General features: G+C 54.5%; 2 protein-coding genes across 51 annotated transcripts in view; both read left to right on the top strand.

The window, feature by feature from the left end:
• Nucleotides 1-316: 316 nt before the first annotated feature.
• HGH1 (HGH1 cochaperone) lies at nucleotides 317-3,275 on the top strand. Its single transcript, XM_008983023.5, has 6 exons — nucleotides 317-999; nucleotides 1,083-1,183; nucleotides 1,291-1,389; nucleotides 1,590-1,681; nucleotides 1,766-1,888; nucleotides 1,965-3,275. The coding sequence occupies exons 1-6, from the start codon at nucleotides 407-409 to the stop codon at nucleotides 2,142-2,144; spliced, it is 1,188 nt and encodes a 395-aa protein (XP_008981271.2). The 5' UTR covers nucleotides 317-406; the 3' UTR covers nucleotides 2,145-3,275.
• Nucleotides 3,276-9,913: 6,638 nt separating this feature from the next.
• Nucleotides 9,914-23,665, top strand: part of MROH1 (maestro heat like repeat family member 1) — a 109,550-nt gene continuing 95,798 nt past the window's right edge. For 42 of the 50 annotated variants that reach the window (XR_013527973.1, XR_013527974.1, XR_013527971.1 and 39 more), the window contains exons 1-2: nucleotides 9,914-9,954; nucleotides 22,743-22,820. Coding sequence is in view for 40 of the 50 variants with exons in the window: in XM_078352916.1 (XP_078209042.1) it covers nucleotides 22,799-22,820 (22 nt within the window). In the remaining 10 variants the exon portion in view is untranslated. The other 8 variants (XM_078352909.1, XM_078352908.1, XM_078352902.1 and 5 more) reach the window with 3 other exon arrangements.

Raw genomic sequence — 23,665 nt, 5'->3', positions numbered from 1 at the left:
GGCGCGGACCTCAGACCTTCAGGGCTCACGAGAGATCAGGACTGACCAGGTTCGGCGTGGCCAGCGCCCAGTGGGACGCACCGGCCGACCTAGCCAAGAACACACGGAGGTTTCTAGCGGGTGTGGACGCGGGACGCGACAAATCGCGCCAGGCCTCGGCGCCCAGGGCTCCAGACCTCCCAGCACTCCCCAGCCGACCTCCGCAGCTTCCGGCCAGACGCCGAGACCCACAACGCCCCGCGCGCGCCCTGGTCCCGCCTCCACACGCCGGTCCCGCCCCCTTGAGCCTAGTGCGCAGCCTCGGATTGGCCGCTGCGGCTTTCGCCTGGGCGAAGCTGCGTGTCCCACGGCGGACCCCGGAGTGGAGCTGGGGGTCCGGGCAGGTGGTAGCCGAGGTCCGCCCAGGATGGGGGAGGCCGCGGCTGGCGCGGGGGCGTCGGCATTCACGGAGGCAGACCCGGAGGCTGAGGTGGTGAAGCTGCTGCCCTTCCTGGCGCCCGGAGCGCGGGCGGACCTGCAAGCGGCGGCGGTGCGGCACGTGCTGGCGCTGACCGGCTCCAGGCCCGGCCGCGTGCTGGTGGCGGGGCAGGCGGCGCTGCTGCGGGCGCTGGCGGACCTGGCGCCGGCCTCCGCCCCGGCCCGCGACGCCGCCCGCGCGCTTGTGAACTTGGCCGCCGACCCCGGCCTGCACGAGCCGTTGCTGGCGGCCGACCCCAGACTGCCCGCGCGCCTGCTGGGCCGCGCGTTGGACCCGCAGTGGCCCTGGGCGGAGGAGGCGGCCGCCACTCTGGCCAACCTCAGTCGCGAGCCGGCGCCGTGTGCCGCGCTGATGGCGGCGCTGGCGGCCGCGGAGCCAGGAGACTCGGTCCTGGAGCGGCTGGTGCGGGCGCTGTGCACGCCCGGCTATAACGACCGCGCGCCCTTGCACTACTTGGCGCCGCTGCTCTCCAACCTCAGTCAGCGCCCTGCGGCGCGGGCCTTCCTACTGGACCCCGACAGGTGAAGCCCAGGGCGCCCGTGCGGGCGGGGAGGGAACAGCAGTTAGCGGGCACAGCCCTGAGTGACTCCTCCCATCCCAACAGGTGCGTGGTCCAACGGCTGCTACCCCTTACCCAGTACCCTGACTCCTCTGTGCGCAGGGGCGGGGTGGTGGGGACGCTTCGGAATTGCTGCTTCGAGCACCGTGAGTGGTGGCCGTGACGGCGGGGCATTGCCAGGGGTCGGGACTGGACACCGGGGCTCCTCTGGACCAGTCTCCATTCTCATCTCCCCACCCCTGCCGTCCCTCAGGACATCACGAGTGGTTGCTTGGACCTGAGGTGGATATTCTCCCCTTTTTGCTCCTGCCCTTGGCTGGGCCTGAGGATTTCTCCGAGGAAGAGATGGAACGTGAGTGGCTAGTGTGGAGCCTCAGAGTTGGCGGGAGAGGAGGGAGGCCAGTGGAGGGAGAGAGAGGTGTCCAGTCCAGGCCGCAGGCCCCTTCTGAAACCTTGCAGCAGTGAGTTGCTGAGCACAGGTGGGGCTTACACAGGCAGAGCCTGGCGCACTCCCCAGCTCAGGGACACAGTGGCTCCCATATTCAACCCTAGGGCTGCCTGTCGATTTGCAGTACCTACCGCCAGACAAGCAGCGAGAGCCCGATGCAGACATCCGCAAGATGCTTGTTGAAGCCATAATGCTGGTGAGCAGGATCCCTGCTGCATAAGCACCACCCCCGACACACACGAGCACGCTGACATCTGGGTAACCTCTTCCACCTCCTCAGCTGACAGCCACAGCACCAGGTCGGCAGCAGGTGCGGGATCAGGGAGCCTACCTGGTCCTTCGAGAGCTGCACCGCTGGGAGCCAGAGTTCGACGTGCGGACGGCTTGTGAGAAGCTAATCCAGGTTGGTGCAAGGTTGGAGATTCTGGGGAAGGGGTGTTTATAGCTGGCCAGCTGCTCACCTGCCTCCCATCTGGCAGGTGCTTATTGGAGATGAGCCTGAATGTGGCATGGAAAACCTGCTGGAAGTCCAGGTGCCTGAGGATGTGGAACAGCAGCTACAGCAGCTGGATCACCAGGAGCAGGAACAGTTGGAACGGGAGCACTTGGAGCGGGAGCTGGCTCCTGAGCCATGGGTGGAGAGGGCCACACCCACCTGAGGCCCTGCAGCCAGATACCAGCTCCAGGGCCCCCTTTGCCAGGCTTTCTCAGACCAGGCCTTCCTGCAACTGCCTACAGGCCCCTTGGGTTCCCTTGCTCGGAGACTGTTCCCTGCTGAGAAGCAGAACTACGCTTAAGCTGCAGTGAGGGTTGGAGGCACTTCCCAGCCCTTTGCCCTGTTGCTACCAGCAAGAATGAAAGTTGCTTAGAACAGCACTGTGAGCCAGCTACCGTGACTCAGCTGCTTGTGCAAATGGTGGAGGTGGCAAGTGGATGGCCACAGAGCCATGAGAAGACTTCCTGGGCATGGCGTAGGGACTGGACAGAAAACCACTACAAGCCCCAAGGAGCCAGCTGGAGTTTCTCAATCCCAAGGCACTGCAGGGTCTGGGCAGACATGGGCACATAAGTAAAAGTGGTGTTTTGTCAGTCCCCTCCCTGTGGCTCTCAGCTCCCCACTTCCTGAGACCTGGTCTCAAAGGGCTGACCCAGCCATACCTAGATCCTGGGGTCTTCCTGGAACTCTGCCTCCCTGCTTGACCTATGCTGCAGGACCCTGTCCTTAACCCTTGTCAGCTCCTTAAGTCTCCCCGTTTCCCAGTCTTAGTCTCAAGTCAGGCCATCTCCCTGGTCAGCAGCTTCTTTGAGCCTACGTACCTCTGCCAGGAGCCTCCAGATGTGCCTGCAGCTTGGCCCCTGCCCAAGCCTCCCCCCACATCCCTCTGCCCCTGTGGTAGAGCCCATGCTGGGCCCAGGGGCCTTACCTGCTTCTCTCCTGGACCTGTGTGCATACCCCCACCTGCTAGTTCTGTGGCTGCCAAGCCCCACAGGCTGTCATGGTGGCTCTTACCACACTTTTTCTTCCTGAGCTCATCTGACCTCACTGCCACCTCTTGCATTGTGCTCCTGAGTGCTGGCCCCTTCTCACTGATGGGCCCACTCAGGCCCCTTGAACCCTGGTGAAGGAGCTTCGCTTATCTTGGGAGTTCACAGTGCCCCACTCCACACCCTAAAACTGGAGGCCTGCTCCACTTGTGGTCTTCTGCTGTAGCTGGGTGCTTCATCGGGTGCTGGGTGTCTCCCTCCAGGATCTCCTCTAACCTGCCCCTATTAAAGCTCTGCCACTCATGCAGGTATGTGTGGACTGGTGTCTTCCCCTGGCCAGAGCCCCCTCCTGCCACTAGAGACCACTTGCCCTATCAGCACTCAGACATCTGCGTCATCTTCACAGAATAAATGCTTTATCTGGCCTTGCCCCACCCACCCTCTAGTTTACCTGGGATTGCCCAGGCATGCTCCTGATGGCAGGCCTGGGGCATGGCGGCAGCAGCTGCCTGGAGGTGCTGACTCCCAGGCTGGCTGCCTCAGTGCTCTAGAGCCCCAGCTGAGCAGAACTCACCCCTCTTCTGGGGCATACCTCTGGCAGCCTGAGCTCAGGGCCCATGTTCTTGGAAGCCCCTGCTGCTGGAGTCAGTGCAGCTACAGGACTGGGTGTTTACACTGTAAGTCTTCGCCTGACTCCAGGTCATCCAAGGATGCTGGGAGTTGGGACTGCACCAGCTTCTCTGCAAAGGGCCACCTGCTGCCCAGCTGCTCACCCACAGGGCCACACCACACCTGGCACAGCACTGAGGAAAAGCATGTTCACCACATACAGCATCCAGCAGTATGCAGCCACCTGCTGCAGGCCCAGGTGTTCATGTGGGTGCAGTTGCAGCAGCCCCCAAATCAGGTCCTGGCACTCTGTGGGCAAGGGCTTACGGCTGCAGCCTGTCGCCACCTCCCTTCAGCATCCCACCCCAACCCCATGCATGTCACTGCCAACAGTGCCAGCAGCTTAGAGGTGGCAGTCCTGTCTCCAGTGACTGAGGCATAGAGGGGCAAGGTGGTGTGCCCTGGGCTACTGCAGAGCTCAGGTTTGCAGTCACTGCCTTTCCTGAATTACGTTGAGTCAGGTCCTCCACCAGCCCAGCTTCCCTGTCACTGCAGTGCTTGAACCAAACACCCCAGCCTGAGCAGGGAGGACTACCGTCCTTGGAGTCCAGGTCTCTCCCACTGCCACTCTCCAGGCCCGATCTAGGTGTGGAAGGGACATGGAATGGGGCTCACGTCGGGACAGGCCTGGCCAGAAGGCGGGACCATGAGGTGCAGCATGCAGTGGGGCGGGCGCCCCTTGAAGGGCAGCTTCTCGCTTACCGTGTCATAGAGAATGACATGTCGGAGCATGAGCTCCTCAGGGTGTAGCCCCTTTCCAGCTCTCCTGTGGACCCTGGCTATATAGGGTTGGGGTGTCCTGGGGGCTCCACAGGTTGGCCCATTGCCTGGGGTCAGGGCTGCCTGGGAGGCACTCACAGGCTCCACAGGTCGGCCCACACCCCACTATACTTCTTGCTCATGAGTATCCCTGGGGCTGCAGAGGCACAGAAAGTTCTAAGCAATGAGTTCCTGGGCCCCATACAATCAGCGAGACCAAAATCTGTACAGGGTAAGTGGGGAGGGTGGCACTGCGCATGAGTGGCAGGAGTGCAGGGAGAGGGACTTCAGGATGCCAGTCTGCAGGACTGGCTGTGGAGGCTTGGGTTGCGTGCAGTGTGTGGGCTGACAGTAAGTGTGGGTGTGGACGAGGTGGGCCTGCGCTGGGGGTACACGTGGGGGTTAGGCCAGGGACCTCAGGCCCTTGTGTGAGGGTGGCCTACAGGCCTTCTGGGAGGGCTGAAGGCAGAGGCCTGGCTGGGACAAGCATGGGGGGTGGGCCCTGCAGGTGGAGGCATTCATTCCCAGGCTGGGGGTCAGCGTGGGGGCTGTGGACTCACTGGTCAGCTTGAGAAGGCCACAGTCATCCAGCAGGATGTTCTTGCACTTCAGGTCCCTGCATGGGAGAGGGGAGGCAGGAGGTGGAGCTGGCCTGGGCTCAAGCAGGCCTCTCTGTGCATGTGGGCAGGCAATTGGCCCAGGTGCCGCCCCCACTGGTGCACGATACCCATGCTGTGGCAGTGCACCCCGGCACTGACCAGCTGCCCAGAACAGCCCATGGGTCTCCTCCTTCTCCAGCCCTGGGTGGCAGCGGTAGCCCAAGGCGGCGTTGATGTGTTCCAGCAGGTCGCCCCAGGCTGCCAACTCCAGCAGCAGGCAGGAGCACTGGCTGCTCTGGTAGGTCTTGCACAGCTGCACCTGCAGCCCACACACCTGCCATCACCTCGAGGCAGGGCCAAGGGTGTGCTGAAATCTGTCAACTGGCACCAGATCTGGGTTCCAGGGTGGGGTTGAGCTCCAGCCCTGGGGCCAAAGGGAGGTCCAAGATGGGAGGAGGCCACAGGCCTGGGGCAGGCAGCAGGTGGGGGGGGGGGGCCTAGCCCCCCCCACAGGGTGGGGACAGGCTGTGTCTAAGCCTCTGCCCACCACGTTCAGGTGCTTATAGGTAGCATTGAGTGACAGGATCTCACAGGGCAGAAACTTGTGGGAGAAGTCCACCAGGGCCTTGGCTGTGGTGATGATCTTGATGGCCACCTGTGGGGTGGAGGGAGTTTGCTGTGTGAGACTCGGCCCCTGAGGGGCTGGCTGTGACAGGGCAGTCCCCTGTCCTTTCTACACTTCTGAACTCCTCTGGGGTGAGGCTGGGTGGGTAGTGCCCTTGGAGAGCAGCAATGACCTCCCAGCTCCCTCCTGTGCGGAGTACTCTGTTTAAGGGGTTTGGGAACAGGGAATGGTCAGCCTGCAGGAGCCCTGAGAAGGCCTCTGGGGAGGAAATGGAACTGGGGAAGTTTCAGGTGGAGGAAGCTGGAGCAGCTGGACGGTGCCTGAGAGAGTGAGACACAGAGGGGCCTGCCGGGGCCAGGCCGGGAGGCACTGGGGCCCCTTGGGCCTCCTTCCTTGGGGAAGGAGGTAAGCCTGCCTCACCATGGTGTGGCGCCTGCCTGCGCGGAGGACAGCTTGGGGTTGTGCTGCAATGCTCATGGGTGGCATAGGCCAAGTACACTTAGAGAAGGCCCAGAACAGACCTTGAAGGACAGCAGGTAGCCATTGTCCTTGCACCGATCTTCTTGAAGGAGAGCAGGTAGCCATTGTCCTTGCACTCAACGCACCTGCTCCATGGAGGTTCTCTGATCCAGCTTCCGCCTGCTGTTACCCTTCATGGAGGGCAGTGTACCATGGTGGTCCAGCTTCAGCAGTCTTCAGGGGCACAGCTGAGGCCTGACTGGTGTCAGAGGGCGGGGCCAGGGGGGTGGGGCTGGATGGGAACTGCAACCCTCTTGAGGCAGCAGCCAAGTTTCTGAGGGCTTGCTGGGAGTGGGGCAGAGGCAGGGAGTGATGGGGCTGTGAGCTCAGGGCGGGGCTGGCACAGCCTGGACTGGGCAGGGGAGGGCTGGCTCTGGGAGAGGACAGGCAGGTTCTAGAATGGAGAACTCTAGAGCTGTACCTCCACTGTGCCCTGGAAGGGTGTCTTCTTGTTTTGGGGACCTGCCCACTGAGAACATCTTGTGGGACCAGCCCTGCCCACATGGGACCCACTCTCTGTGGGGTGGAAACCCATTTCAAGGGCTACAGCCAGGGTGAAGCCTCTGTGGACCCCTCTGGACGTGGCTGGCCACAGAGCGCCGTTAAAGAAATGAGGGTGGGGATTTCTGGGGCATAAGGAAAGGAAAAAGGACACATATGTGCCAACCACTGTTTCAGCTGCACCCCCTACCCCTTTGAGAGGATGCTGTGGCCACACTCAGCTGGGCCCTAAGGTGGGCTGAGCCAGAGGAAGGTAGGCAGGAGCCCTGTCTCCTAGCCTTCTCCCCTGGAGCCTGAAGGACCTCCTGCCCAGGCCAGCAGAGTTCGGGAAGCCTCCCACCTACAGCCCTCGGAACACTTCACTGCACACACCAGGGCAAGTAAGCGCCCCACCCTTGAGGCCACCTCTGATCCTACAGCTCCGAGAGAGAAGCCAACCTTGCCCCTCCCTTCGGGCACCCAGAGTGCCCTGTAGGCACCATTACTGCTAACATCTGAGTGCCAGGTGTCATTCTGGGCAGTCATACCAGCTACAACTACCACCTGTAGCAGTCCTGACCCCGTTCACAGAACACACCCAAGTGCCCGGCCCGTGGGGGCAGTGCACATATAGGATCTCAAGTCCTAACAACCAATACTTGCTTTACAGATGGTGAAACCGAGGCCCCATGGTGGTGGCGGAGCCTGGACCCAAATGTGTGATCTCTGCTGTGAGCTGGAAGCACAGCGGCTGTGGGCCTGGAGGGCAGGGCTGCCTGCTGGGCAGCCATCCTGGGAATGTCTGCAAGGGCCCAGTGCTTGGTACAGACCAGTGAGTCTGGGGAGCTGGAGTCTCCTCCACCAAGATCTGTGGGTGTATGTGGCATGTTTGCTTCAGCAAAGGCCCTGGAATGGGCTGGCATAAACTGGAGACACCTTTTCTCATTCCTTTTAGACCATGAGCTTCTTGAGAGCAAGGCATATGTTTGATATTCCTTTGCTCACACACAGCCCTTGTTTGGCAGATTGCCTGGGATACAGAAAATAAAGGCAAGGTCTGGGCGCAGTAGCTCATGCCTGTAATCCCAGCATTTTGGGAGGCCGGCGGGCAGCTCACGCCTGTAATCCCAGCACTTTGGGAGGCCGAGGCGGGCGGCTCATGCCTGTAATCCCAGCACTTTGGGAGGCCACGGCAAGACTTGAGCCCAGCAGTTTCACACCAGCCTGGGCAACATAGTGAGACCTTGTCTCTGCAACAAAATTTAAAAATTAGCCAAACATGGTGGTGCCTACCTGCAGTCCCAGCTATTTGGGAGGCTGAGGCAAGAGGATCACTTGAGTGCAGGAATTTTTTTTTTTTGAGACGGAGTTTCACTCGGTTACCCAGGCTGGAGTGCAATGGCGCGATCTCGGCTCACCTCTGCCTCCTGGGTTCAGGCAATTCTCCTGCCTCAGCCTTCCGAGTAGCTGGGATTACAGGCACACGCCACCATGCCCAGCTAATATTTTATGTTTTTTTTTTTTTAGTAGAGACAGGGTTTCACCATGTTGACCTGGATGGTCTCGATCTTTTGACCTCGTCATTCACCCACCTCGGCCTCCCAAAGTGCTGCGATTACAGGCTTGAGCCACCGCGCCCGGCCGAGTGTAGGAATTTAAGGGTGCTGTGAGCTATGATCATACCACTGCACTCCAGCCTGCGTGACAGTGAGAGGCCTCTTTTCAACAACAATAAAACCCAGCTCGAGCAACATAGACGCTGTCTCTTCCAAAACATTTAAAAATCAGCCAGGTGTGGTGGTGTGCCTGTGGTCCCAGGTACTCCAGAGGCTGAGGTGGGAGGATCACCTGTGCCCGGTGAGACTGCGTTAGCATTGAGCCCTTATCGCACTGCACTCCAGACTGGGTGACAGTGAGACCTCAGAAAAAACAAACCAGTTTGTGATTGACTTAGGGGTCAGGAAAAAAGAGAAGCTGCTCCAGGCCATTTAAGCAGGTGGGATTGATTGTGGAAGCGTTAGAAGGTCTGGAGAGGCACGGGGGCAGGGTGGAGGTCGTCGAAGGCGGGGGCTGCAAGCAGCAGCCGCTCTAGCGCTGGAGCCAGGTGGTACCGGCCCAGGGTGGCTGAGCCTCTGGCCTCTGCGCCCCGGCAGGGCACCTCCTCTCCCTCCCGGCTACTATCAGTGCCAGGACCCAGCTGGAAGCCCGCGAGCTTCAAGCCGAGTGGTGACTGCAGGATCAGAACGGCCACTGGCTCTGTGCACCCTCCCTTTGCAGGCCCGATTATCCGCCTCGTTGCCTGCGCCTCGATTCAAACCCGGGGCTTCACTGCGCGGCCCTCCAGTGCTGGAATTCGTGAGGAGCCCTCGGGAGCAAAGTGCGGACTCAGGCCTGCCCCCCGTCGGAGGGGCGGGCGTTCGTCTGCGGTCGCAGTGAAAGCGGGGCTGTGCTGCGCTCGGCAGCCGGTGTGCGTGGAGCGGGGGCGGCGCCGAGGCCGGGAGGAGGCAGGGCCACGGGCGCCAAGGCCTGCGCCTGGGAAGTCGCTGCAGGGGCCTCGCCCGCACCCGCGAAGGGTCCTGCGCTCTCCTGGGCGCCGTCCCCACAGCGGGAGCCCAATCCCCCGGCCTGGAGTGGACGTCCTGCCCGCGCTGCTCCCGCCGCCTCCGCTGAGGCCCGGCCTGGACGCGCGGGCGGGACGCTCCTCGGGGAGCGCTTTCCTTCCTCACATCGCTCTTTTCGCGTCCCGAGTCCCCGGGACCCCGCTGGCCGCCTCCTTCCCAGAGAGCGCAGGGCCGCGCCAGTCCTGCCCGCCCCCAGGGGCCGCAGCTTCCAGAGGGCGCTTCCGGGCAGGAGGGCGGGCTTGTGCTTTGCTAGCGGCCGCAACGCGCGCGGAGCCCGCGTCCCGGCGTCTGGGAGCAGAGGTCGCCAGGGCTTGTGCGTCCGATGCGGACACGGGGACGGCTGCGCCCCGGGACTGCAGTCCTTATCACGAGCCTGAAGGCCGCGCCCGCCCACTGGCGGCCGCGCTGGCGCCCAACAGTCAGAGGCGGTGACCAAGGAGCTGCCGGGGGCGGGGGCCGGGGCCGAGCGTAAGGCGGAGTCTGCGCACTCCAGCTTTGTAAATGGAGGTGGGCGGGGTGGAGCGAGCATGAGAGACGTGACTCCGACCAATAACTGCAGAGATCTTTCGGGGGCGGGGACCTAGTGCCGCGCTCCGGGTTGCAGTTGGTCTGAAGGCAGCGGGGGCGGGCTCGGCGCGCGCGGCTCCGCCCACTCCGAGCAGCTGCTGGGCGGGAAGGCGGCGCCTGGGTCTCGCTGCCTGTGGCTCCTCAGGTAAACGGCGGGCGAGGATGAGCCTTCAGCGGCGCTGGGGAAGCGCCCCTTGGGGAAGTCTGGGCTAGAGAGCCTGAGGGCCGCTCCCTAGGCCGGGCCGCGGAGGAAGCTGAGTCCGGAGGCGCCTCCCCAAGGTCACCGGGCGAGCGCCGGGAGGGTCCTGGGGGTTGCGGGGTCCTTGGCCCAGGTGTGCGCCGCGCAACAGCCCGGAAGAGGCCGGATCTCTGCGGCTGTGCTCCTCCTCCTTCGCGCCTCTAAGTGGTCTCGGCAGCTTGCCCGCCCTCCGGGAGCGCGGTGGGCCTCGGTGCCCGCCCCTTCCCGGGAGCTCGGTGGTCCCGGGGCTCATCCCTCTCCGGGAGCGCGGAGGTCCCGAGCCCTTTACTCCCCCAGTGGGGCCACCGGGGGGCCCTTTCTCTGGGAAGCCAAGCATAAGCCCGGAGCCTGCCAAAGCCGGCGTGCCCGAGGCCTCCGTGTGCCTTCCGTATTCTCTGACGATGCCGAGCAGGAAGGTGATTTGTCCCTAGTCACGAGGATGACTGGTCATGGCGTGCAGAGCATAGAGCTGGCAGGGCCAAGGCGGGACCTAGGGGCTGCGGGGCGGGAGCTGGCCCGCCGACTTGGGGTCGGATTCCCCTGCAGCGTCAGTGCAGCTGCAGTGTTCGGGTCAGAGGAAAGCACTCTGGGCCCTGGGGGCTCGGTCCTGCGCGCCCTGGGGAGGAGCTCCTATGCCGGCCCGGGTGGGGATGGGACAGACCCGTAAACTCAAGTGCAGTGAGGTAAGCAGAGAGGGGTATGGGGGTGTGGCCGAACCTAGGGATGTGCATGGAGCAGCTATTGGGCGGGGGACAGCCTTGGGGGCCCGAGACCACTTTGGAAGGTGCTGGTGGTGAATGCACACGATGCTGTAAGAGGCGGGCAGGGTAGGGGCAGTGAGGAGTCAGGTGAGGGTGGTGAGTTGAGTTTAGAACTGTTGGGTCTCAGTTCAATGACCGTAGATGGAGGTGCCCCGAGGACACCGGGTCCTCGTGGGTTGAGGGCTGGAGATGCGTGTGGGAATCGTTGTTTCATTGGTAGTACGTGTTTGTGATGTGGCTGCATGGACAGCCTGGGCACCCTGGGTGCTACTGTCAGCAGGATCTTCACTGCTCAGTCTCAGACTCTCAAGGCCCCTGGGAGCAGGTGTCTCTGGTCTCTCTTTGGTGTCAGAGTGGAATGACCTGAGGTTGAGTTGTCTTTGTTAACTTGAAACTGATGTGCAGGCTGCTGTGGCTTGTGGAGACCTGCATCTGGCCATTTCCCACAAGGTGGGGTTGACTGCTGACTTCTTTTTTTTTTTTTTTTTTTTTTGAGACGGAGTTTCGCTGTTGTTACCCAGACTGGAGTACAATGGCATGATCTTGGCTCACCGCAGCCTCCGCCTCCTGGGTTCAGGCAATTCTCCTGCCTCAGCCTTCCGAGTAGCTGGGACTATAGGCGCGCACCACCATGCCCAGCTAATTGTTGTATTTTAGTACAGACGGGGTTTCACTTTGTTGACCAGGATGGTCTCGATCTCTTGACCTCATGATGCACCCGCCTCGGCCTCCCAAAGTGCTGGGATTATAGGCGTGAGCCACCGAGCCTGGCCTGAGATGGAGTCTTATTCTGTCACCAGGCTGCAGTGCAGTGGTATGATCTTGGCTCACTGCAACCTCTCCCTCCTGGGTTCAAACCATTTTCCTCCTGAGTGGCTGGGACTATAGGCGCACGCCACGATGCCTGGCTAATTTTTTGTATTTTTAGTAGAGATGGAGTTTTACCGTGTTAGCCAGGATGGTCTCCATCTCCTGACTTTGTGATCCACTGGCATTGGCCTGCCAAAGCACTGGGATTACAGGCATGAGCCACCGTGCCCGGCTTTACACCCGGCCTCGCTCCTTCTTTTTTAAGACTGGATAAATAATATTTCATTATGACATATACCACATTTTCTTTATTTATTCATCCATCGACGCATACTTCGGTTGACTCCGTTTCTTGGCTTTTGTGAACAGCGCTGCAGTAAATATGGGAGTGCAGATTTCTTTTTGAGATGCCAATATCATTTCCTTTGGATATGTACTCAGGATTGTTGGATGATATGGCAGTTCTGTTTTTATTTTATCTTTTTTTTTTTTTTGAGACAGAGTCTTGCTCTGTTGCCCAGGCTGGAGTGCAGTGGCATGATATCGGCTCACCGTAACCTCCACCTCCTGGATTCGAGCCATTCTCCTGCCTCAGCCGTTTGAGTAGCTGGGACTACAGGCACGAGCCACCACACCCAGCTAATGTTTTTTACATTTTTTAGTTCAGACAGGGTTTCGCCTTGTTGGTCAGACTGGTCTCAAACTCCTGACCTCAAGTGATTTGCCTGCCTTTGCCTCCCAAAGTGCTGGAATTACAGACGTGAGCCACCCCACCTGGCCTATTTTTGAGATGGGGTCTCGCTCTATCACCCAGGCTGGAGTACAGTGATGAGATCATGTCTCACTGCAGTCTCAACCTTCAGGGCTCCAGCAATCCCCCTGCCTCAGCCTCCCGAGTAGCTCTGACTATAGGTGCATGTCACCATGCCTGGCTGTAATTTTTTATTTTGTTGTAGAGATGTGGGTCTCACTTTGCTGCCAGGCTGTTCTCGATCTCCTGCTTTGCCCCTTTTTAAATTGGACTGCTTCCTTGCTACTAAGCTGAATTCCTTATATGTTGTAAACATTAGCTCTTTTTCAGACGTGTGGTTTGCAAATGTTTTGCCCCAGGCTGTAGGTTGTCTGCTCTTTTAGGTGTCTACGCTGATTTGATGTAATCCCATTGGCTGTTTTGTTGCCTAGGCCGATAGTCTTTCATTGAGTTTATGCTCCACTAGGGTGTGGGGGATGGGTTGTGGGTGTAATTTAAATGGTGTACTACATGGTTTTTAAAAATATGTGATTTTGACATTCAGAAATTAATTTTTTTGTTTTTGAGACAGGGTCTTACTGTCATCCAGGCATGAGTACAATGGCGTGATTATAGCTCACTGCAGCCTTGACTTTGCAGACTCAAGCCATCCTCCCACCTCAGCCTCCTAAGCAGCTTAGACTATAGATACAGGCCTCCATGCCTGGCTAGTTTTTTTGTTTTTTGAGACAGGGTTTCACTGGGTTACCCAGGCTGGTCTTGAACTCCTGACCTCATGATCCACCCACCTCGGCCTCCCAGAGTGCTGGGATTACAGGTGTGAGCCACTGCACCTGGCCTAATTTTTGTATTTTTAGTAGAGACAGGTTTCACCATGTTCATCAGGCTGGTCTCAAACTCCTGACCTTGTGGTCTACCTACCTCCGCCTCCTGAAGTGCTGGGATTACAGGAGTGACTCACCTTGCCTGGCCTGGTATGCCTTTCTTACAGCAAACTTGCATCCACATAAAAGCTGTATTTTCAATACAAGGTTAAAAGGTTTTTAAGAAAAAGAGCAAGGTTTTTACATCTGCTGGTGTAGCTGTAGTGATGGCTTCATGAATTTCCTTTTCTTTTTTTTTTAAATGGTCCTTATGTGCTGGGCATGGTGGCACACGCCTGGAATCCCAGCACTTTGGGAGGTCAAGGTGGGCTGATCACAAGATCAAGAGATCGAGATCATCCTGGCCAACATGGTGAAACCCCGTCTCTACTAAAATACAAAAATTAGTTGGGCACGGTGGCATGTGCCTGTAGTCCCAGCTACTCGGAAGGCTGAGGCAGGAGAATTGCTTGAAGATGGAAGGCAGAGGTTGTGGTGAGCCGAAATGGCGCCACTGCACTCCAGCCTGATGCCTGGTGACAAAGTGAGACTCTGTCTCAAAAAAGAAAAAGGTCCTTATGCTAGATTCATTTATCTTTAAGTGGTGGCAACTGTGGCTGTAGACTCAGGCTGTGGTACAAACCAGGAAATTCAGCTTGTTCTTACAAAGTCGTGACTTTCTTCTACTTTTTGGGAGCACTTTCATCATCACTACTGGCACTGGGTGTGGGTCCCATGGTATCGTTAAATTTACTGACTAAACGTGATGAAAAACGTGGGAGAACCACAGTCTATCGGTTTTACTGCAAACTGCTCCTGTGAGGATGATGGTGTCCCGTGGTGTTTTAAGCAGATACACTCAATAGGTGAGCTCACTGCAGAAGCAATAAGAGGTGGCTGTGAAATTATCACAGTAGCACAGTATGTGGTACAGTTAATTCTATGTAGTTGTGATTCAATACTGCATCTTTACGTTTGTTTAGATTTCTCTTGACTGCAGAGGGCAGCTTGTATAATCTGTAAGTGTGCATGTATACTTTGATAAATTTTAATTTCTTACAATAGATTTCTGTATTTTTCTTTTTTTTTTTTTTTTTTTTGAGACGGAGTTTCACTGTTGTTACCCAGACTGGAGTGCAATGGCGCGATCTCGGCTCACCACAACCTCCGTCTTCTGGGTTCAAGCAATTCTCCTGCCTCAGCCTCCCGAGTAGCTGGGACTACAGGCGCGCACCACCATGCCCAGCTAATTTCTGTATTTTTAGTAGAGACGGGATTTCACCTTGTTGACCAGGATGGTCTCGATCTCTTGACATCGTGAACCAACCACCTCGGCCTCCCAAAGTGCTGGGATTATAGGTGTGAGCCACCAAGCCCAGCCGATTTCTGTATATTTCATGGTAGTAAATGATAAGATAGACTAGTATCTACATATGTTTTATGGATTCATGACATAGTTCACATTATTCTTAATTTTTTTTATATGTCTAGGCTATGTTTGTCCATAAGTTTTTTCAAAGTACACAAATCTCCAAAAAGTTTTCCATCAACATTTATTGACAAAAATTTGTGTATAAGTGAATCCATGTAGTTGAAACCTGTGTTGTTGAAGGGCCAACTGTATAGTTGTATGATGTTAACTATAGGGTTTTCTTTTTTCTTTTTTTTTTTTCTTGAGACGGAGTCTTGCTCTGTCGCCAGGCTGGAGTGCAGTGGCACAATCTCGGCTCACTGCAACCTCCGCTTCCTGGGTTCAAGCGATTCTTCCGCCTCAGCCTCTCAAGTAGCTGGGACTACAGGCGTGTGCCACCATACCCAGCTAATTTTTGTATATTTAGTAGAGACGGGGTTTTATCATGGCAAGGATGGTCTCGATCTCTTGATCTCGTGATCTGCCCGCCTCCGCCTCCCAAAGTGCTGGGATTACAGGCTTGAGCCACTGAGCCCGGCCAACTATCGGTTTTTCTTAGGTATTCTTTTTTTTTGAGATGAAGTCTTGCTCTGTCACCCAGGCTAGAGTGCAGTGGCACAATCTCAGCTCACTGCAACCCCCAATTCCTGGTTCAAGTGATTCTTCTGCCTCAGCCTCCTGAGTAACTGGAATTACAGGCGCTCGCCACCACGCCAGGCTAATTTTTATATTTTTAATAGCGATGGGGTTTCACCATGTTGGCCAGGCTGGTCTCTAAGTCCTGACTACAAATGATCCACCTGCTTTGACCTCCCAAAGTGCTGGGATTATAGGCATGAACCACCATGCCCAGCCAGTTATTCTTAGGTGTTCTTTAACAAGTTGAGCAAGTTCTCTTCTCTTCCTAGTTGAGGAAGTTCCCTTCTCGAGAATTTTTTTTTTTTTGAGCTGGAGTCTAGCACTGTTGCCCAAGCTAGAGTATAGTGGCGCAATCTCGGCTCACGGCCACCTCTGCCTCCTGGATTCAAGAGATTCTCCTGCCTCAGCCTCCCGAGTAGCTGGGATTACAGGCACCCACCACCATGCCTAGCTAATTTTTGTATTTTTAGTGGAGATGGAGTTTCACCGTGTTGGCCAGGCTGGTCTCGAACTTGTGATCTCATGATCCACCCACCTCGGCCTCCTAAAGTGCTGGGATTACAAGTGTGAGCCACCACACCCAGCCTCTTCTTGAGAATTTTTATCATAAGTGAATGCTGGATTGTGACAAATGCTTTTTCTGCATTTATTGAGATGATCACATGGTTGTTCTTTATTAGTTTATTAGCATTATGAATTATATCAGCTGAATTTAAAAATATTAAAACCAGCCAGACACAATGGTTTACGCCTGTAATCCCAGCACTTTGGGAGGTTGAGGTTGGCGGATTAACCAGAGTTCAGGGGTTTGAGACCAGCCCGGGCAACATGGCGAAATGCCATTCTTCTAAAAAAAATACAAAAATTAGCTGGGCATAGTGGCATGCCTGTAATCCCAGCTATTCAGGAAGCTGAGACAGGAGAATTGCTTGAACCTAGGAGGTAGAGATAACAGTGAGACAAGATCACACCACTGCACTCCAGCCTGGGCAATAGAGTGAGACTCCATCTCAAAAAAAAAACAAAAGCATATATATATATATAATACACATACACACACACACACACACACACACACACACACACACATATACATTAAAACCTTATGGGATAAACCCCATTTGATCATGATGGAGTGATTCTTTTTATATCTTTCTAGATAATGATTTGATAAATAAATATTAAGAATTTGCACATTTGTGTCTATAACGAATATTGGTTTATAGTTTTCTTTCTTTTTTGTTTTTTTTCTTGAGACAGAGTCTCACTTGTCCCCAGGCTGCAGTGCAATGATGTGATCTTGGCTCACGGCAAATTCCACCTCCCAGGTTCAAGTGATTCTCTTGCCTCAGCCTCCCGAGTAGCTGGGATTATAGGCACATTCCACCACGCCTGGCTAATTTTTGTATTTTCAGTAGAAACAGGGTTTTGCCATGTTGGCCAGGTTGGTCTTGAACTCCTGACCTCAGATGATCCACCTGCCTCAGCCTCCCAAAGTGCTGAGATTACAGGTGTGAGCCACTATGCCCAGTCAGTTTTCTTTTTTTGTTTTAGATGGAGTCTTGATCTGTCGCCCAGGCTGGAGTATAGTGGTGCGGTCTCTGCTCACTGCAACTTCCGCCTCCCAAGTTCAAGTCATTCTTGTGCCTCAGCCTCCCGAGTAGCTGGGATTACAGTCATGTGCCACCACGCCCGGCTTACTTTTGTATTTTTAGTAGAGATGGGGTTTCCCCGTGTTGGTCAGGCTGATCTCGAACTCCCGACCTCAGGTGATCTGCCTCCCTCAGCTTCCCAAAGTGCTGGGATTACAGGTGTGAGCCCCTGCGCCTGACCTTTTTTTTTTTGAGATGGAGTCCTACTCTGTCGTCCAGGTTGGAGTGCTGTGGCACGATCTCAGCTCCCTGCAACCTCCACCTCCTGGGTTCAAGCAATTCTTCTGTCTCAGCTTCCTAAGTAACTGGGATTACAGGTGCACACCACCACGCCTGGCTAATTTTTGTATTTTTAGTAGAGACAGGGTTGATCCTCATCTCAGGCGATCCACCTGCCTCAGCCTCCCAAAGTGTTGGGATTACAGGCAGCCACTGCACTGGGCCCCTAGTTCTTAAGGTAGAAGTCATTCTTTTTTTCCTTGCACAATCAATCTGCCTCTCAGCGTCCCAAAGTGCCAGGAGTGCAGGTGCGAGCCACTCTGCCTGGCCTAATTTTCTGTTCACTTGTTCTATCAGAGACAGAGGGCTGGGCACGGTGGCTCATGCCTGTAATCCCAGCACTTTGGGAGGCTGAGGCGGGTGGATCACCTGAGGTCAGGAGTTCAAGACCAGCCTGGCCAACATGATGAAACCCTGTCTCTACTAAAAATACAAAAATTAGCCGGGTGTGGTGGCATGCGCCTGTAGTCCCAGCTACTTGGGAGGCTGAGGCAGAAGACTCACTGGAACCCAGAAGGTGGAGGTTGCAGTGAGCCGAGATCTGCCATTGCACTCCAGCTAGGGTGACAAAAGCAAAACACTGTGTCAAAAAAAAAAAAAAGTAGATGTTGAAATGTGTACTATAATTTGGATTTGCTATTTTTCTTTGCATTTTTATTAGTTTTGGCTTTGTGTATTTTGAAACTCCGTTATTAGGTAAAAGGGTTTAGGATACTTAATATTTCTTTTTTGAGACGTTGTTTTGCTCTTGTTACCCAGGCTGGAGTGCAATGGCGCGATCTTGGCTCACCGCAATCTCCGCCTCCTGGGTTCAGGCAATTCTCCTGCCTCAGCCTCCTGAGTAGCTGGGATTACAGGCACGCGCCACCATGCCCAGCTAATTTTTTGTATTTTTAGTAGAGATGGGGTTTCACCATGTTGACCAGGATGGTCTCGATTTGTTGACCTCGTGATCCACCTGCCTCGGCCTCCCAAAGTGCTGTGATTACAGGCTTGAGCCACTGCGCCTGGCCTGATACTCAATATTTCTAAAATCCAGTTTGTCTAATATGACTCCAGTTTTCTTTTTTTTTTTTATGAGACTAAGTTTCACACTTGAGTGCGATGGCGTGATCTCACTGCAACCTCCACCTCCTGAGTTCAGGTGATTCTCCTGCCTCAGCCTCCCGAGTAGCTGGGATTATATAGGCATGCACCATCATGCCCGGCTGAGTTTGTATTTTTAGTAGAGATGGAGTTTCTCTATGTTGTCCAGGCTGGTCTCAAACTCCCAACCTCAGGTGATCCATCCATCTTGGCCTCCCAAAGTGCTGGGATTACAGGCATGAGCCACTGTGCCCAGCCGACTCCAGCTTTCTTGTAACTAATGTCAGCCATGTTTTCCTTTGCCCATTCTTTTGCTTTCAACCTCCTAGTGTTAACATATTTAATCTTTCCTGTAGTTTTGTGAATATATGAGATAGTTCTAATAACAGTCTAATGTCTGTGTCTCTGAACTCTTTCCTTTGTGTTATATCTGGATCAGTTAGTATTGGTTGGTTCATCCTCACAGTGGGTTGGATTTTCTTGCTTCTTTGCATGCCTGGTAAATTTTGATTGGATGCCTGGCGTTGCTTTTGCCTTGGTGGTGGTGCTGGATATTTTTGTGTTCCTGTTAATAATCATGAGCTTTGTGCTGGGAACTGGCTAAGTTACTTGGGAACAGTTTGATCTTGTCTGGCCTTTCTTTTAGCTTTGTTAGGTGAGACCAGAATGGTGTTTAGTCTAGGACTGATTTGGTTAATTACCGAGGCGGAATCCTGAATCATGACGCTTTCCACTCCAGCTGTGGAGAGCAGGCACCATTCCTGTCCCCATGGAAGCCCTGGGTGTTGCTTCTCCTAATCCCTTCCTGTGGCTCTTTCTGTGGCCTTGGATTGTTTCTTCCGACACAAGGCATTTGTGTTAGTTTTCTAGTGCTGATGTAACACATTACCACAAACTTAGTCCCTTAAGCAACACAAATTTATTTCCAGAAAGTTCTAATACGGGTCTCACCAGCTAGAACCCAGGCATTAGGGGCTCCTCCCCTTTCTGGTGCCTCTGGGTAGGATCTGCTTCTGCTGTCTTGGGTTCCTGGCAGAATTTGGTTCTTTGTATCTGTAGGATGGAAGCCCCTGTTTTCTTGTCAGCCACCAGCTGAGGGCTATTCACAGCTCCTCCAGGCCACCCACATACCTTGTCTCAGAGCCTCCCTCCTCCATCCTCTAGCCAGCAGTAGTGGGGTGAATCCTTCTCATGCCTCAGATTTCTCCTCCTCCCTCTTCCGTCTCTTCTCTTTGACCCCTTGGAAAGGTTCCCCGATTTTAAGGACTCACATGATTAGTTTGGTCTCACCCAGATAATCTGGGATAATCTCCATGTATCAGGGCCTGTACCCTTAATCTCATCTTCTGAATCCCCTTTGTTGTGTTAAGGGATCATACACTGGTTCTGAGGATTAGGGTGTGAGCATTTTTGGGGCCATTATTCTGCTGACCGGTAACTTGCTGAGCATCCAGGGAACCCTCTGCAGGTCTCTAAAGTTCTCTCTGGGCAGTGCTTTCTTTGTCATGAGAGCCTGCGTACTCCAGCCACCCTGGTATGGGTCAGCACTCTCTGTTCTATCTCTTTAGCCTATGTGTTTTGCTGGGCCCTAAGCCTGGGTCCTATCTGCAGGCAGTGAGCTGAGCTCTTACAGGGCTCCACCTCATTTCCTACTTCTCAGGGCTTACTGCCCTTCATTTTCCGATATCCATTGTCCTGAGAAACAGTGATTTCTTGTGTTTTGTCCAGTTTTTTAGTTGTCCTGTGATTCTCCCCTGGGCTGGGAGCAGAAAAGTCCAAGTACACACGCTCGTTTATTTTGTTTACTTCTGTTTGAGTTTGGTGAGTGTGGCTGCTGCCCTGGAAGGGGTATTGCAGTTGTGGACTAGCGTCAGTTCTGCCTGTTTCTTCCTGGACTATGGAGCTGGGCAGGTCTGGCTACCCACAGGGCATGGCCTCTGGTTCCAGAGCCCGATTGCTCAGCCCAGCTTCTCCGCCTCGCCAGCTCAGCTCAGGCCTGGGAACTCTGGCTTCTGATGCCCCACATCAGGCGTGCCCTTGTCTCTGGGAAGTGTGTGCTGTGGGCACTTTCACAGGTTTTCTACCCTGACTGTCAGCCACTGCCCTCTTCAGCTCTTAACTCTTCCACAACTTGGGATTTTTTTCTTCTCTTTGCTGTGCCACAAATGGAATTCTTTGTTTGTTTTTTTAATTGAGACGGAGTCTCACTCTCTCGCCCAGGCTGGAGTGCAGTGGTGCAATTTCGGCTCACTGCAATCTCCACCTCCTGGATTCAAGCGATTCTCCTGCCTCAGCCTCCTGAGGATTACAGGTGCATACCACCACTCCTGGCTAATTTTTGTATTTTTTTTTAGTAGAGACGGGGTTTCGCCATGTTGGCCAGGCGGGTCTTGAACTCCTGATCTCAGATGATCCACCTGCTTCGGCCTCCCAAAGTGCTGGGATTACAGGCACGAGCCACTGCCACTACATCCGGCCGTGTTTTTCTTTTCTTTTCTTCTCCTTTATTTTTTTGAGACAGGGTCTCACTCTGTTGACCAGGCTGGAGTGCAGTGCAGTGCAGTGGTGCAATCTCAGTTCACTTCAATTTCTACCTCCCAGGTTCAAGCAATTCTGCCACCTCTGCTTCCTAACTGGGATTACAGGCATGAGCCACCTCACTGGCTAATTTTTTTTTTTTTTTTTTTTTTTTTTTTTTTTTTAGTAGAGATGGTGATTCGCCGTGTTGGCCAGGCTGATCTCAAACTCCTGGCCTCAAGTGATCCACCCGCCTCGGCCTCCCAAAATGTTGGGATTAAAGGCATGAGCCACTGTGCCTTACCTGTTTGTTTTTTAGATAGTGTCTCACTCTGCACTCAGGCTGGAGTGCAGTGGTGCGATCTTGGCTCATGGCAACCTCCACCTCATGGACTCAAGTAGTCCTCCGACCTCGCCTCCTGAGTAGCTGAGACTATAGGTGTATGCTACCATGCCCAGCTAATTTTTGTATTTTTTGTAAAGATGGGGTTTTGCCATATTGCCAGGCTGGTCTTGGACTTCTGAGCTCAAGTGGTCGACCAGCTTCTGCCTCCCAAAGTGCTTGTTTGTTTTTGAAACAGTCTCACTCTTGCATAGGCTGGAGGGCAGTGGCGTGATCACAGCTCACTACAGCTTGGGCTCAAGTGAGCCTCCTGCCTCAGCCTCCTGAGTAGCTGAGAATACAGGTGATGACCATCACACCTGGCTAATTTCTACCTTATTTGTAGAGATGGAGTCTTCCCGTGTTGCCCAGTCTGGTCTCAAACTCCTGGCCTCAAGCAGGTTTATTTTTTTTAAAAGTGTATTTTCTCTCATGTCATTGGAGTACTGGCAAGATCAGTCTGCCCCTTTGAGCTAGAATTTTCACATATTTTTAATTCCACCAGCTCTCAAGATTTCTGTGAGTTCTTTTTTGAGATCGGGTCTAGCTTGTTGCCCAGGCTGGAGTGCAGTGGGATGTCTTTGGCTCACTGCAATCTCCGCTTCCCAGGTTCAAGCGATTCTCGTGCCTCTGCCTCCTGAGTAGCTGCAACTAAAGGTGGCTGCCACCACACCCGGCTAATTTTTGTGTTTTTAGTAGAAACAGAGTTTCATCGTATTGGCCAGGCTGGGCTCAAACTCCTGAGCTCAAACAATCTTCCCACCTTGGCCACCCAAAATGCTGGATTACAGGTGTGAGGCATCACTCCTGGCCAAGATTTCCATGATTTCTTACTTTGCCTCCAACCCATGTGTACACAGCCCAGGGAGGTGCCCTGCCTGATCAGGGATGGTCATGGAGTCTCGCCTTCATTTTTCTCTGGATGTTAGGAAGGAGTGGTGAACAGGAGGTGATTAAGGGAAGGAATGGGCTGGTGGAAGCTTCAGAGAACCGAGGATGTGAGTGTCAGGATGGTGGCTGCCATGCTCACAGTGAGCCTATGGCCCTTCTGATCATGCTTTCTGAGACCACTGGACTTGAGTGTGTGCCTGTAGTGCAGACGCAGAGGGAACTTGGACGCTTGCTGGACTTGATTCTTTGGGACCACTGTTGCACGCAGTGGCGCGTGGCATGCAATATGTGAAAGCCATGGTGTCTGTGCTCAGTTCCTCACAATGTGGAGGGGGATGCTCTAGGTGGAGCTGTAGCCACTCCTGCTGGGGCTGATGGTGACGAGGCGCCACTGTGGACAAGCCTGTGTACGCCGGTGAGGCGCTGGCAGGGGCTGCTGGGTGCTCAGGGATGGAGGAGGGGTGGAAACTGTTGAGGATCATGGTGCCCTTTGTCCGCCCTGAATGGTTCAAAGAAAATGTGACAGAGATATTTCCCCCAGAACAAATTCGTTTAAATTGTTCACAGAACATTTAGTGATAATTGGTAACTGCCTGTAAACTCAGATATTGTAGAGGCTTATGAATTAAATCTTGTGATTTTGGTTATTCCAGATTGGAAAAGAAGTTGTCCATGTTCACACTGGGTGAAGGAAGCTGAAGCCGCAGAAATGACTGAGTCCTACATGAAGAGTGAGTGTGTGGGGATTTGGGGTGGGCCGAGTGTGAGGCCTCTCTTGCCTTTGGGTGGTCAGGGCAGACCAAGGCTCTTATCAGCTGCAATGGTGCCCGGAGTTTCCACCCTACACTCGGAAGCCTGAGTGGGGTCTGGGCAGGTTGGGTGATGTGGGCAGGTATAGATCTCACACACACAAACCTTGAGTTTGGGATTCAGAAAAGCACATGGTATTCATGATGTGGTTTGAAGGTTTTTTTGGTTTCGTTTTGCAACGAAGTCTCACTCTGTTGCCAGGCAGATCTGGGCTCACCACAACCTCCGACTCCTGGGTTCAAGTGATTCTCTTGCCTCAGCCTCCCAAGTAGCTGGGACTACAGGTGCAGGCTACCACTCCCAGCTAATTTTTATATTTTTAGTAAAGACAGGATTTCCCCATGTTGGCCAGGCTGTTCTTGAACTCCCGACCTCAGGTGATCCGCCCACCTTGGCCAACTTTTTTTTTTTTTTTAAAGATAGGGTCTTCCACTGTCACCCAAGATGGAGTACATTCTTGGAGTACAAGTGGTGCAGTCATGGCTCATTGCAGCCTCAAAGTCCTGAGCTCAGGTGATCCTCCCACCTCAGCCTCCTGAGTAGCTGGGAAAACAGGTGCATACCACCATGCCCAGATAAGTTTTTTGTATTTTTTGTAGGGATGAGATTTTGTCATGTTGCCTAGGCTGATCTCAAACTTTGGGGCTCAAGATCCACCTACCTCAGCCTCCCAAAGTGCTGGGATTACAGGCATGTGCCACCACACCCAGCTAATTTTTTAAAATTAGTTTTTGTAGAGACGAGGTCTCACTATGTTTCTCGGTGT

The sequence above is a fragment of the Callithrix jacchus genome, chromosome 16 (assembly GCF_049354715.1).
Source record: "Callithrix jacchus isolate 240 chromosome 16, calJac240_pri, whole genome shotgun sequence".
Classification (NCBI taxonomy): Eukaryota; Metazoa; Chordata; class Mammalia; order Primates; family Cebidae; genus Callithrix; species Callithrix jacchus.
The sequence above is the reverse complement of the archived record's forward strand: the minus strand, read 5'-3'. Positions and strand labels throughout refer to the sequence as shown.

Coding starts and splice junctions, on each gene's coding strand:
- HGH1 (XM_008983023.5), top strand. CDS start 407: ATGGGGGAGGCCGCGGCTGGCGCGGGGGCGTCGGCATTCACGGAGGCA. Junction 1,184..1,290: donor GAATTGCTGCTTCGAGCACC/GTGAGTGGTGGC, acceptor GCCGTCCCTCAG/GACATCACGAGTGGTTGCTT. Junction 1,889..1,964: donor CTTGTGAGAAGCTAATCCAG/GTTGGTGCAAGG, acceptor CCCATCTGGCAG/GTGCTTATTGGAGATGAGCC.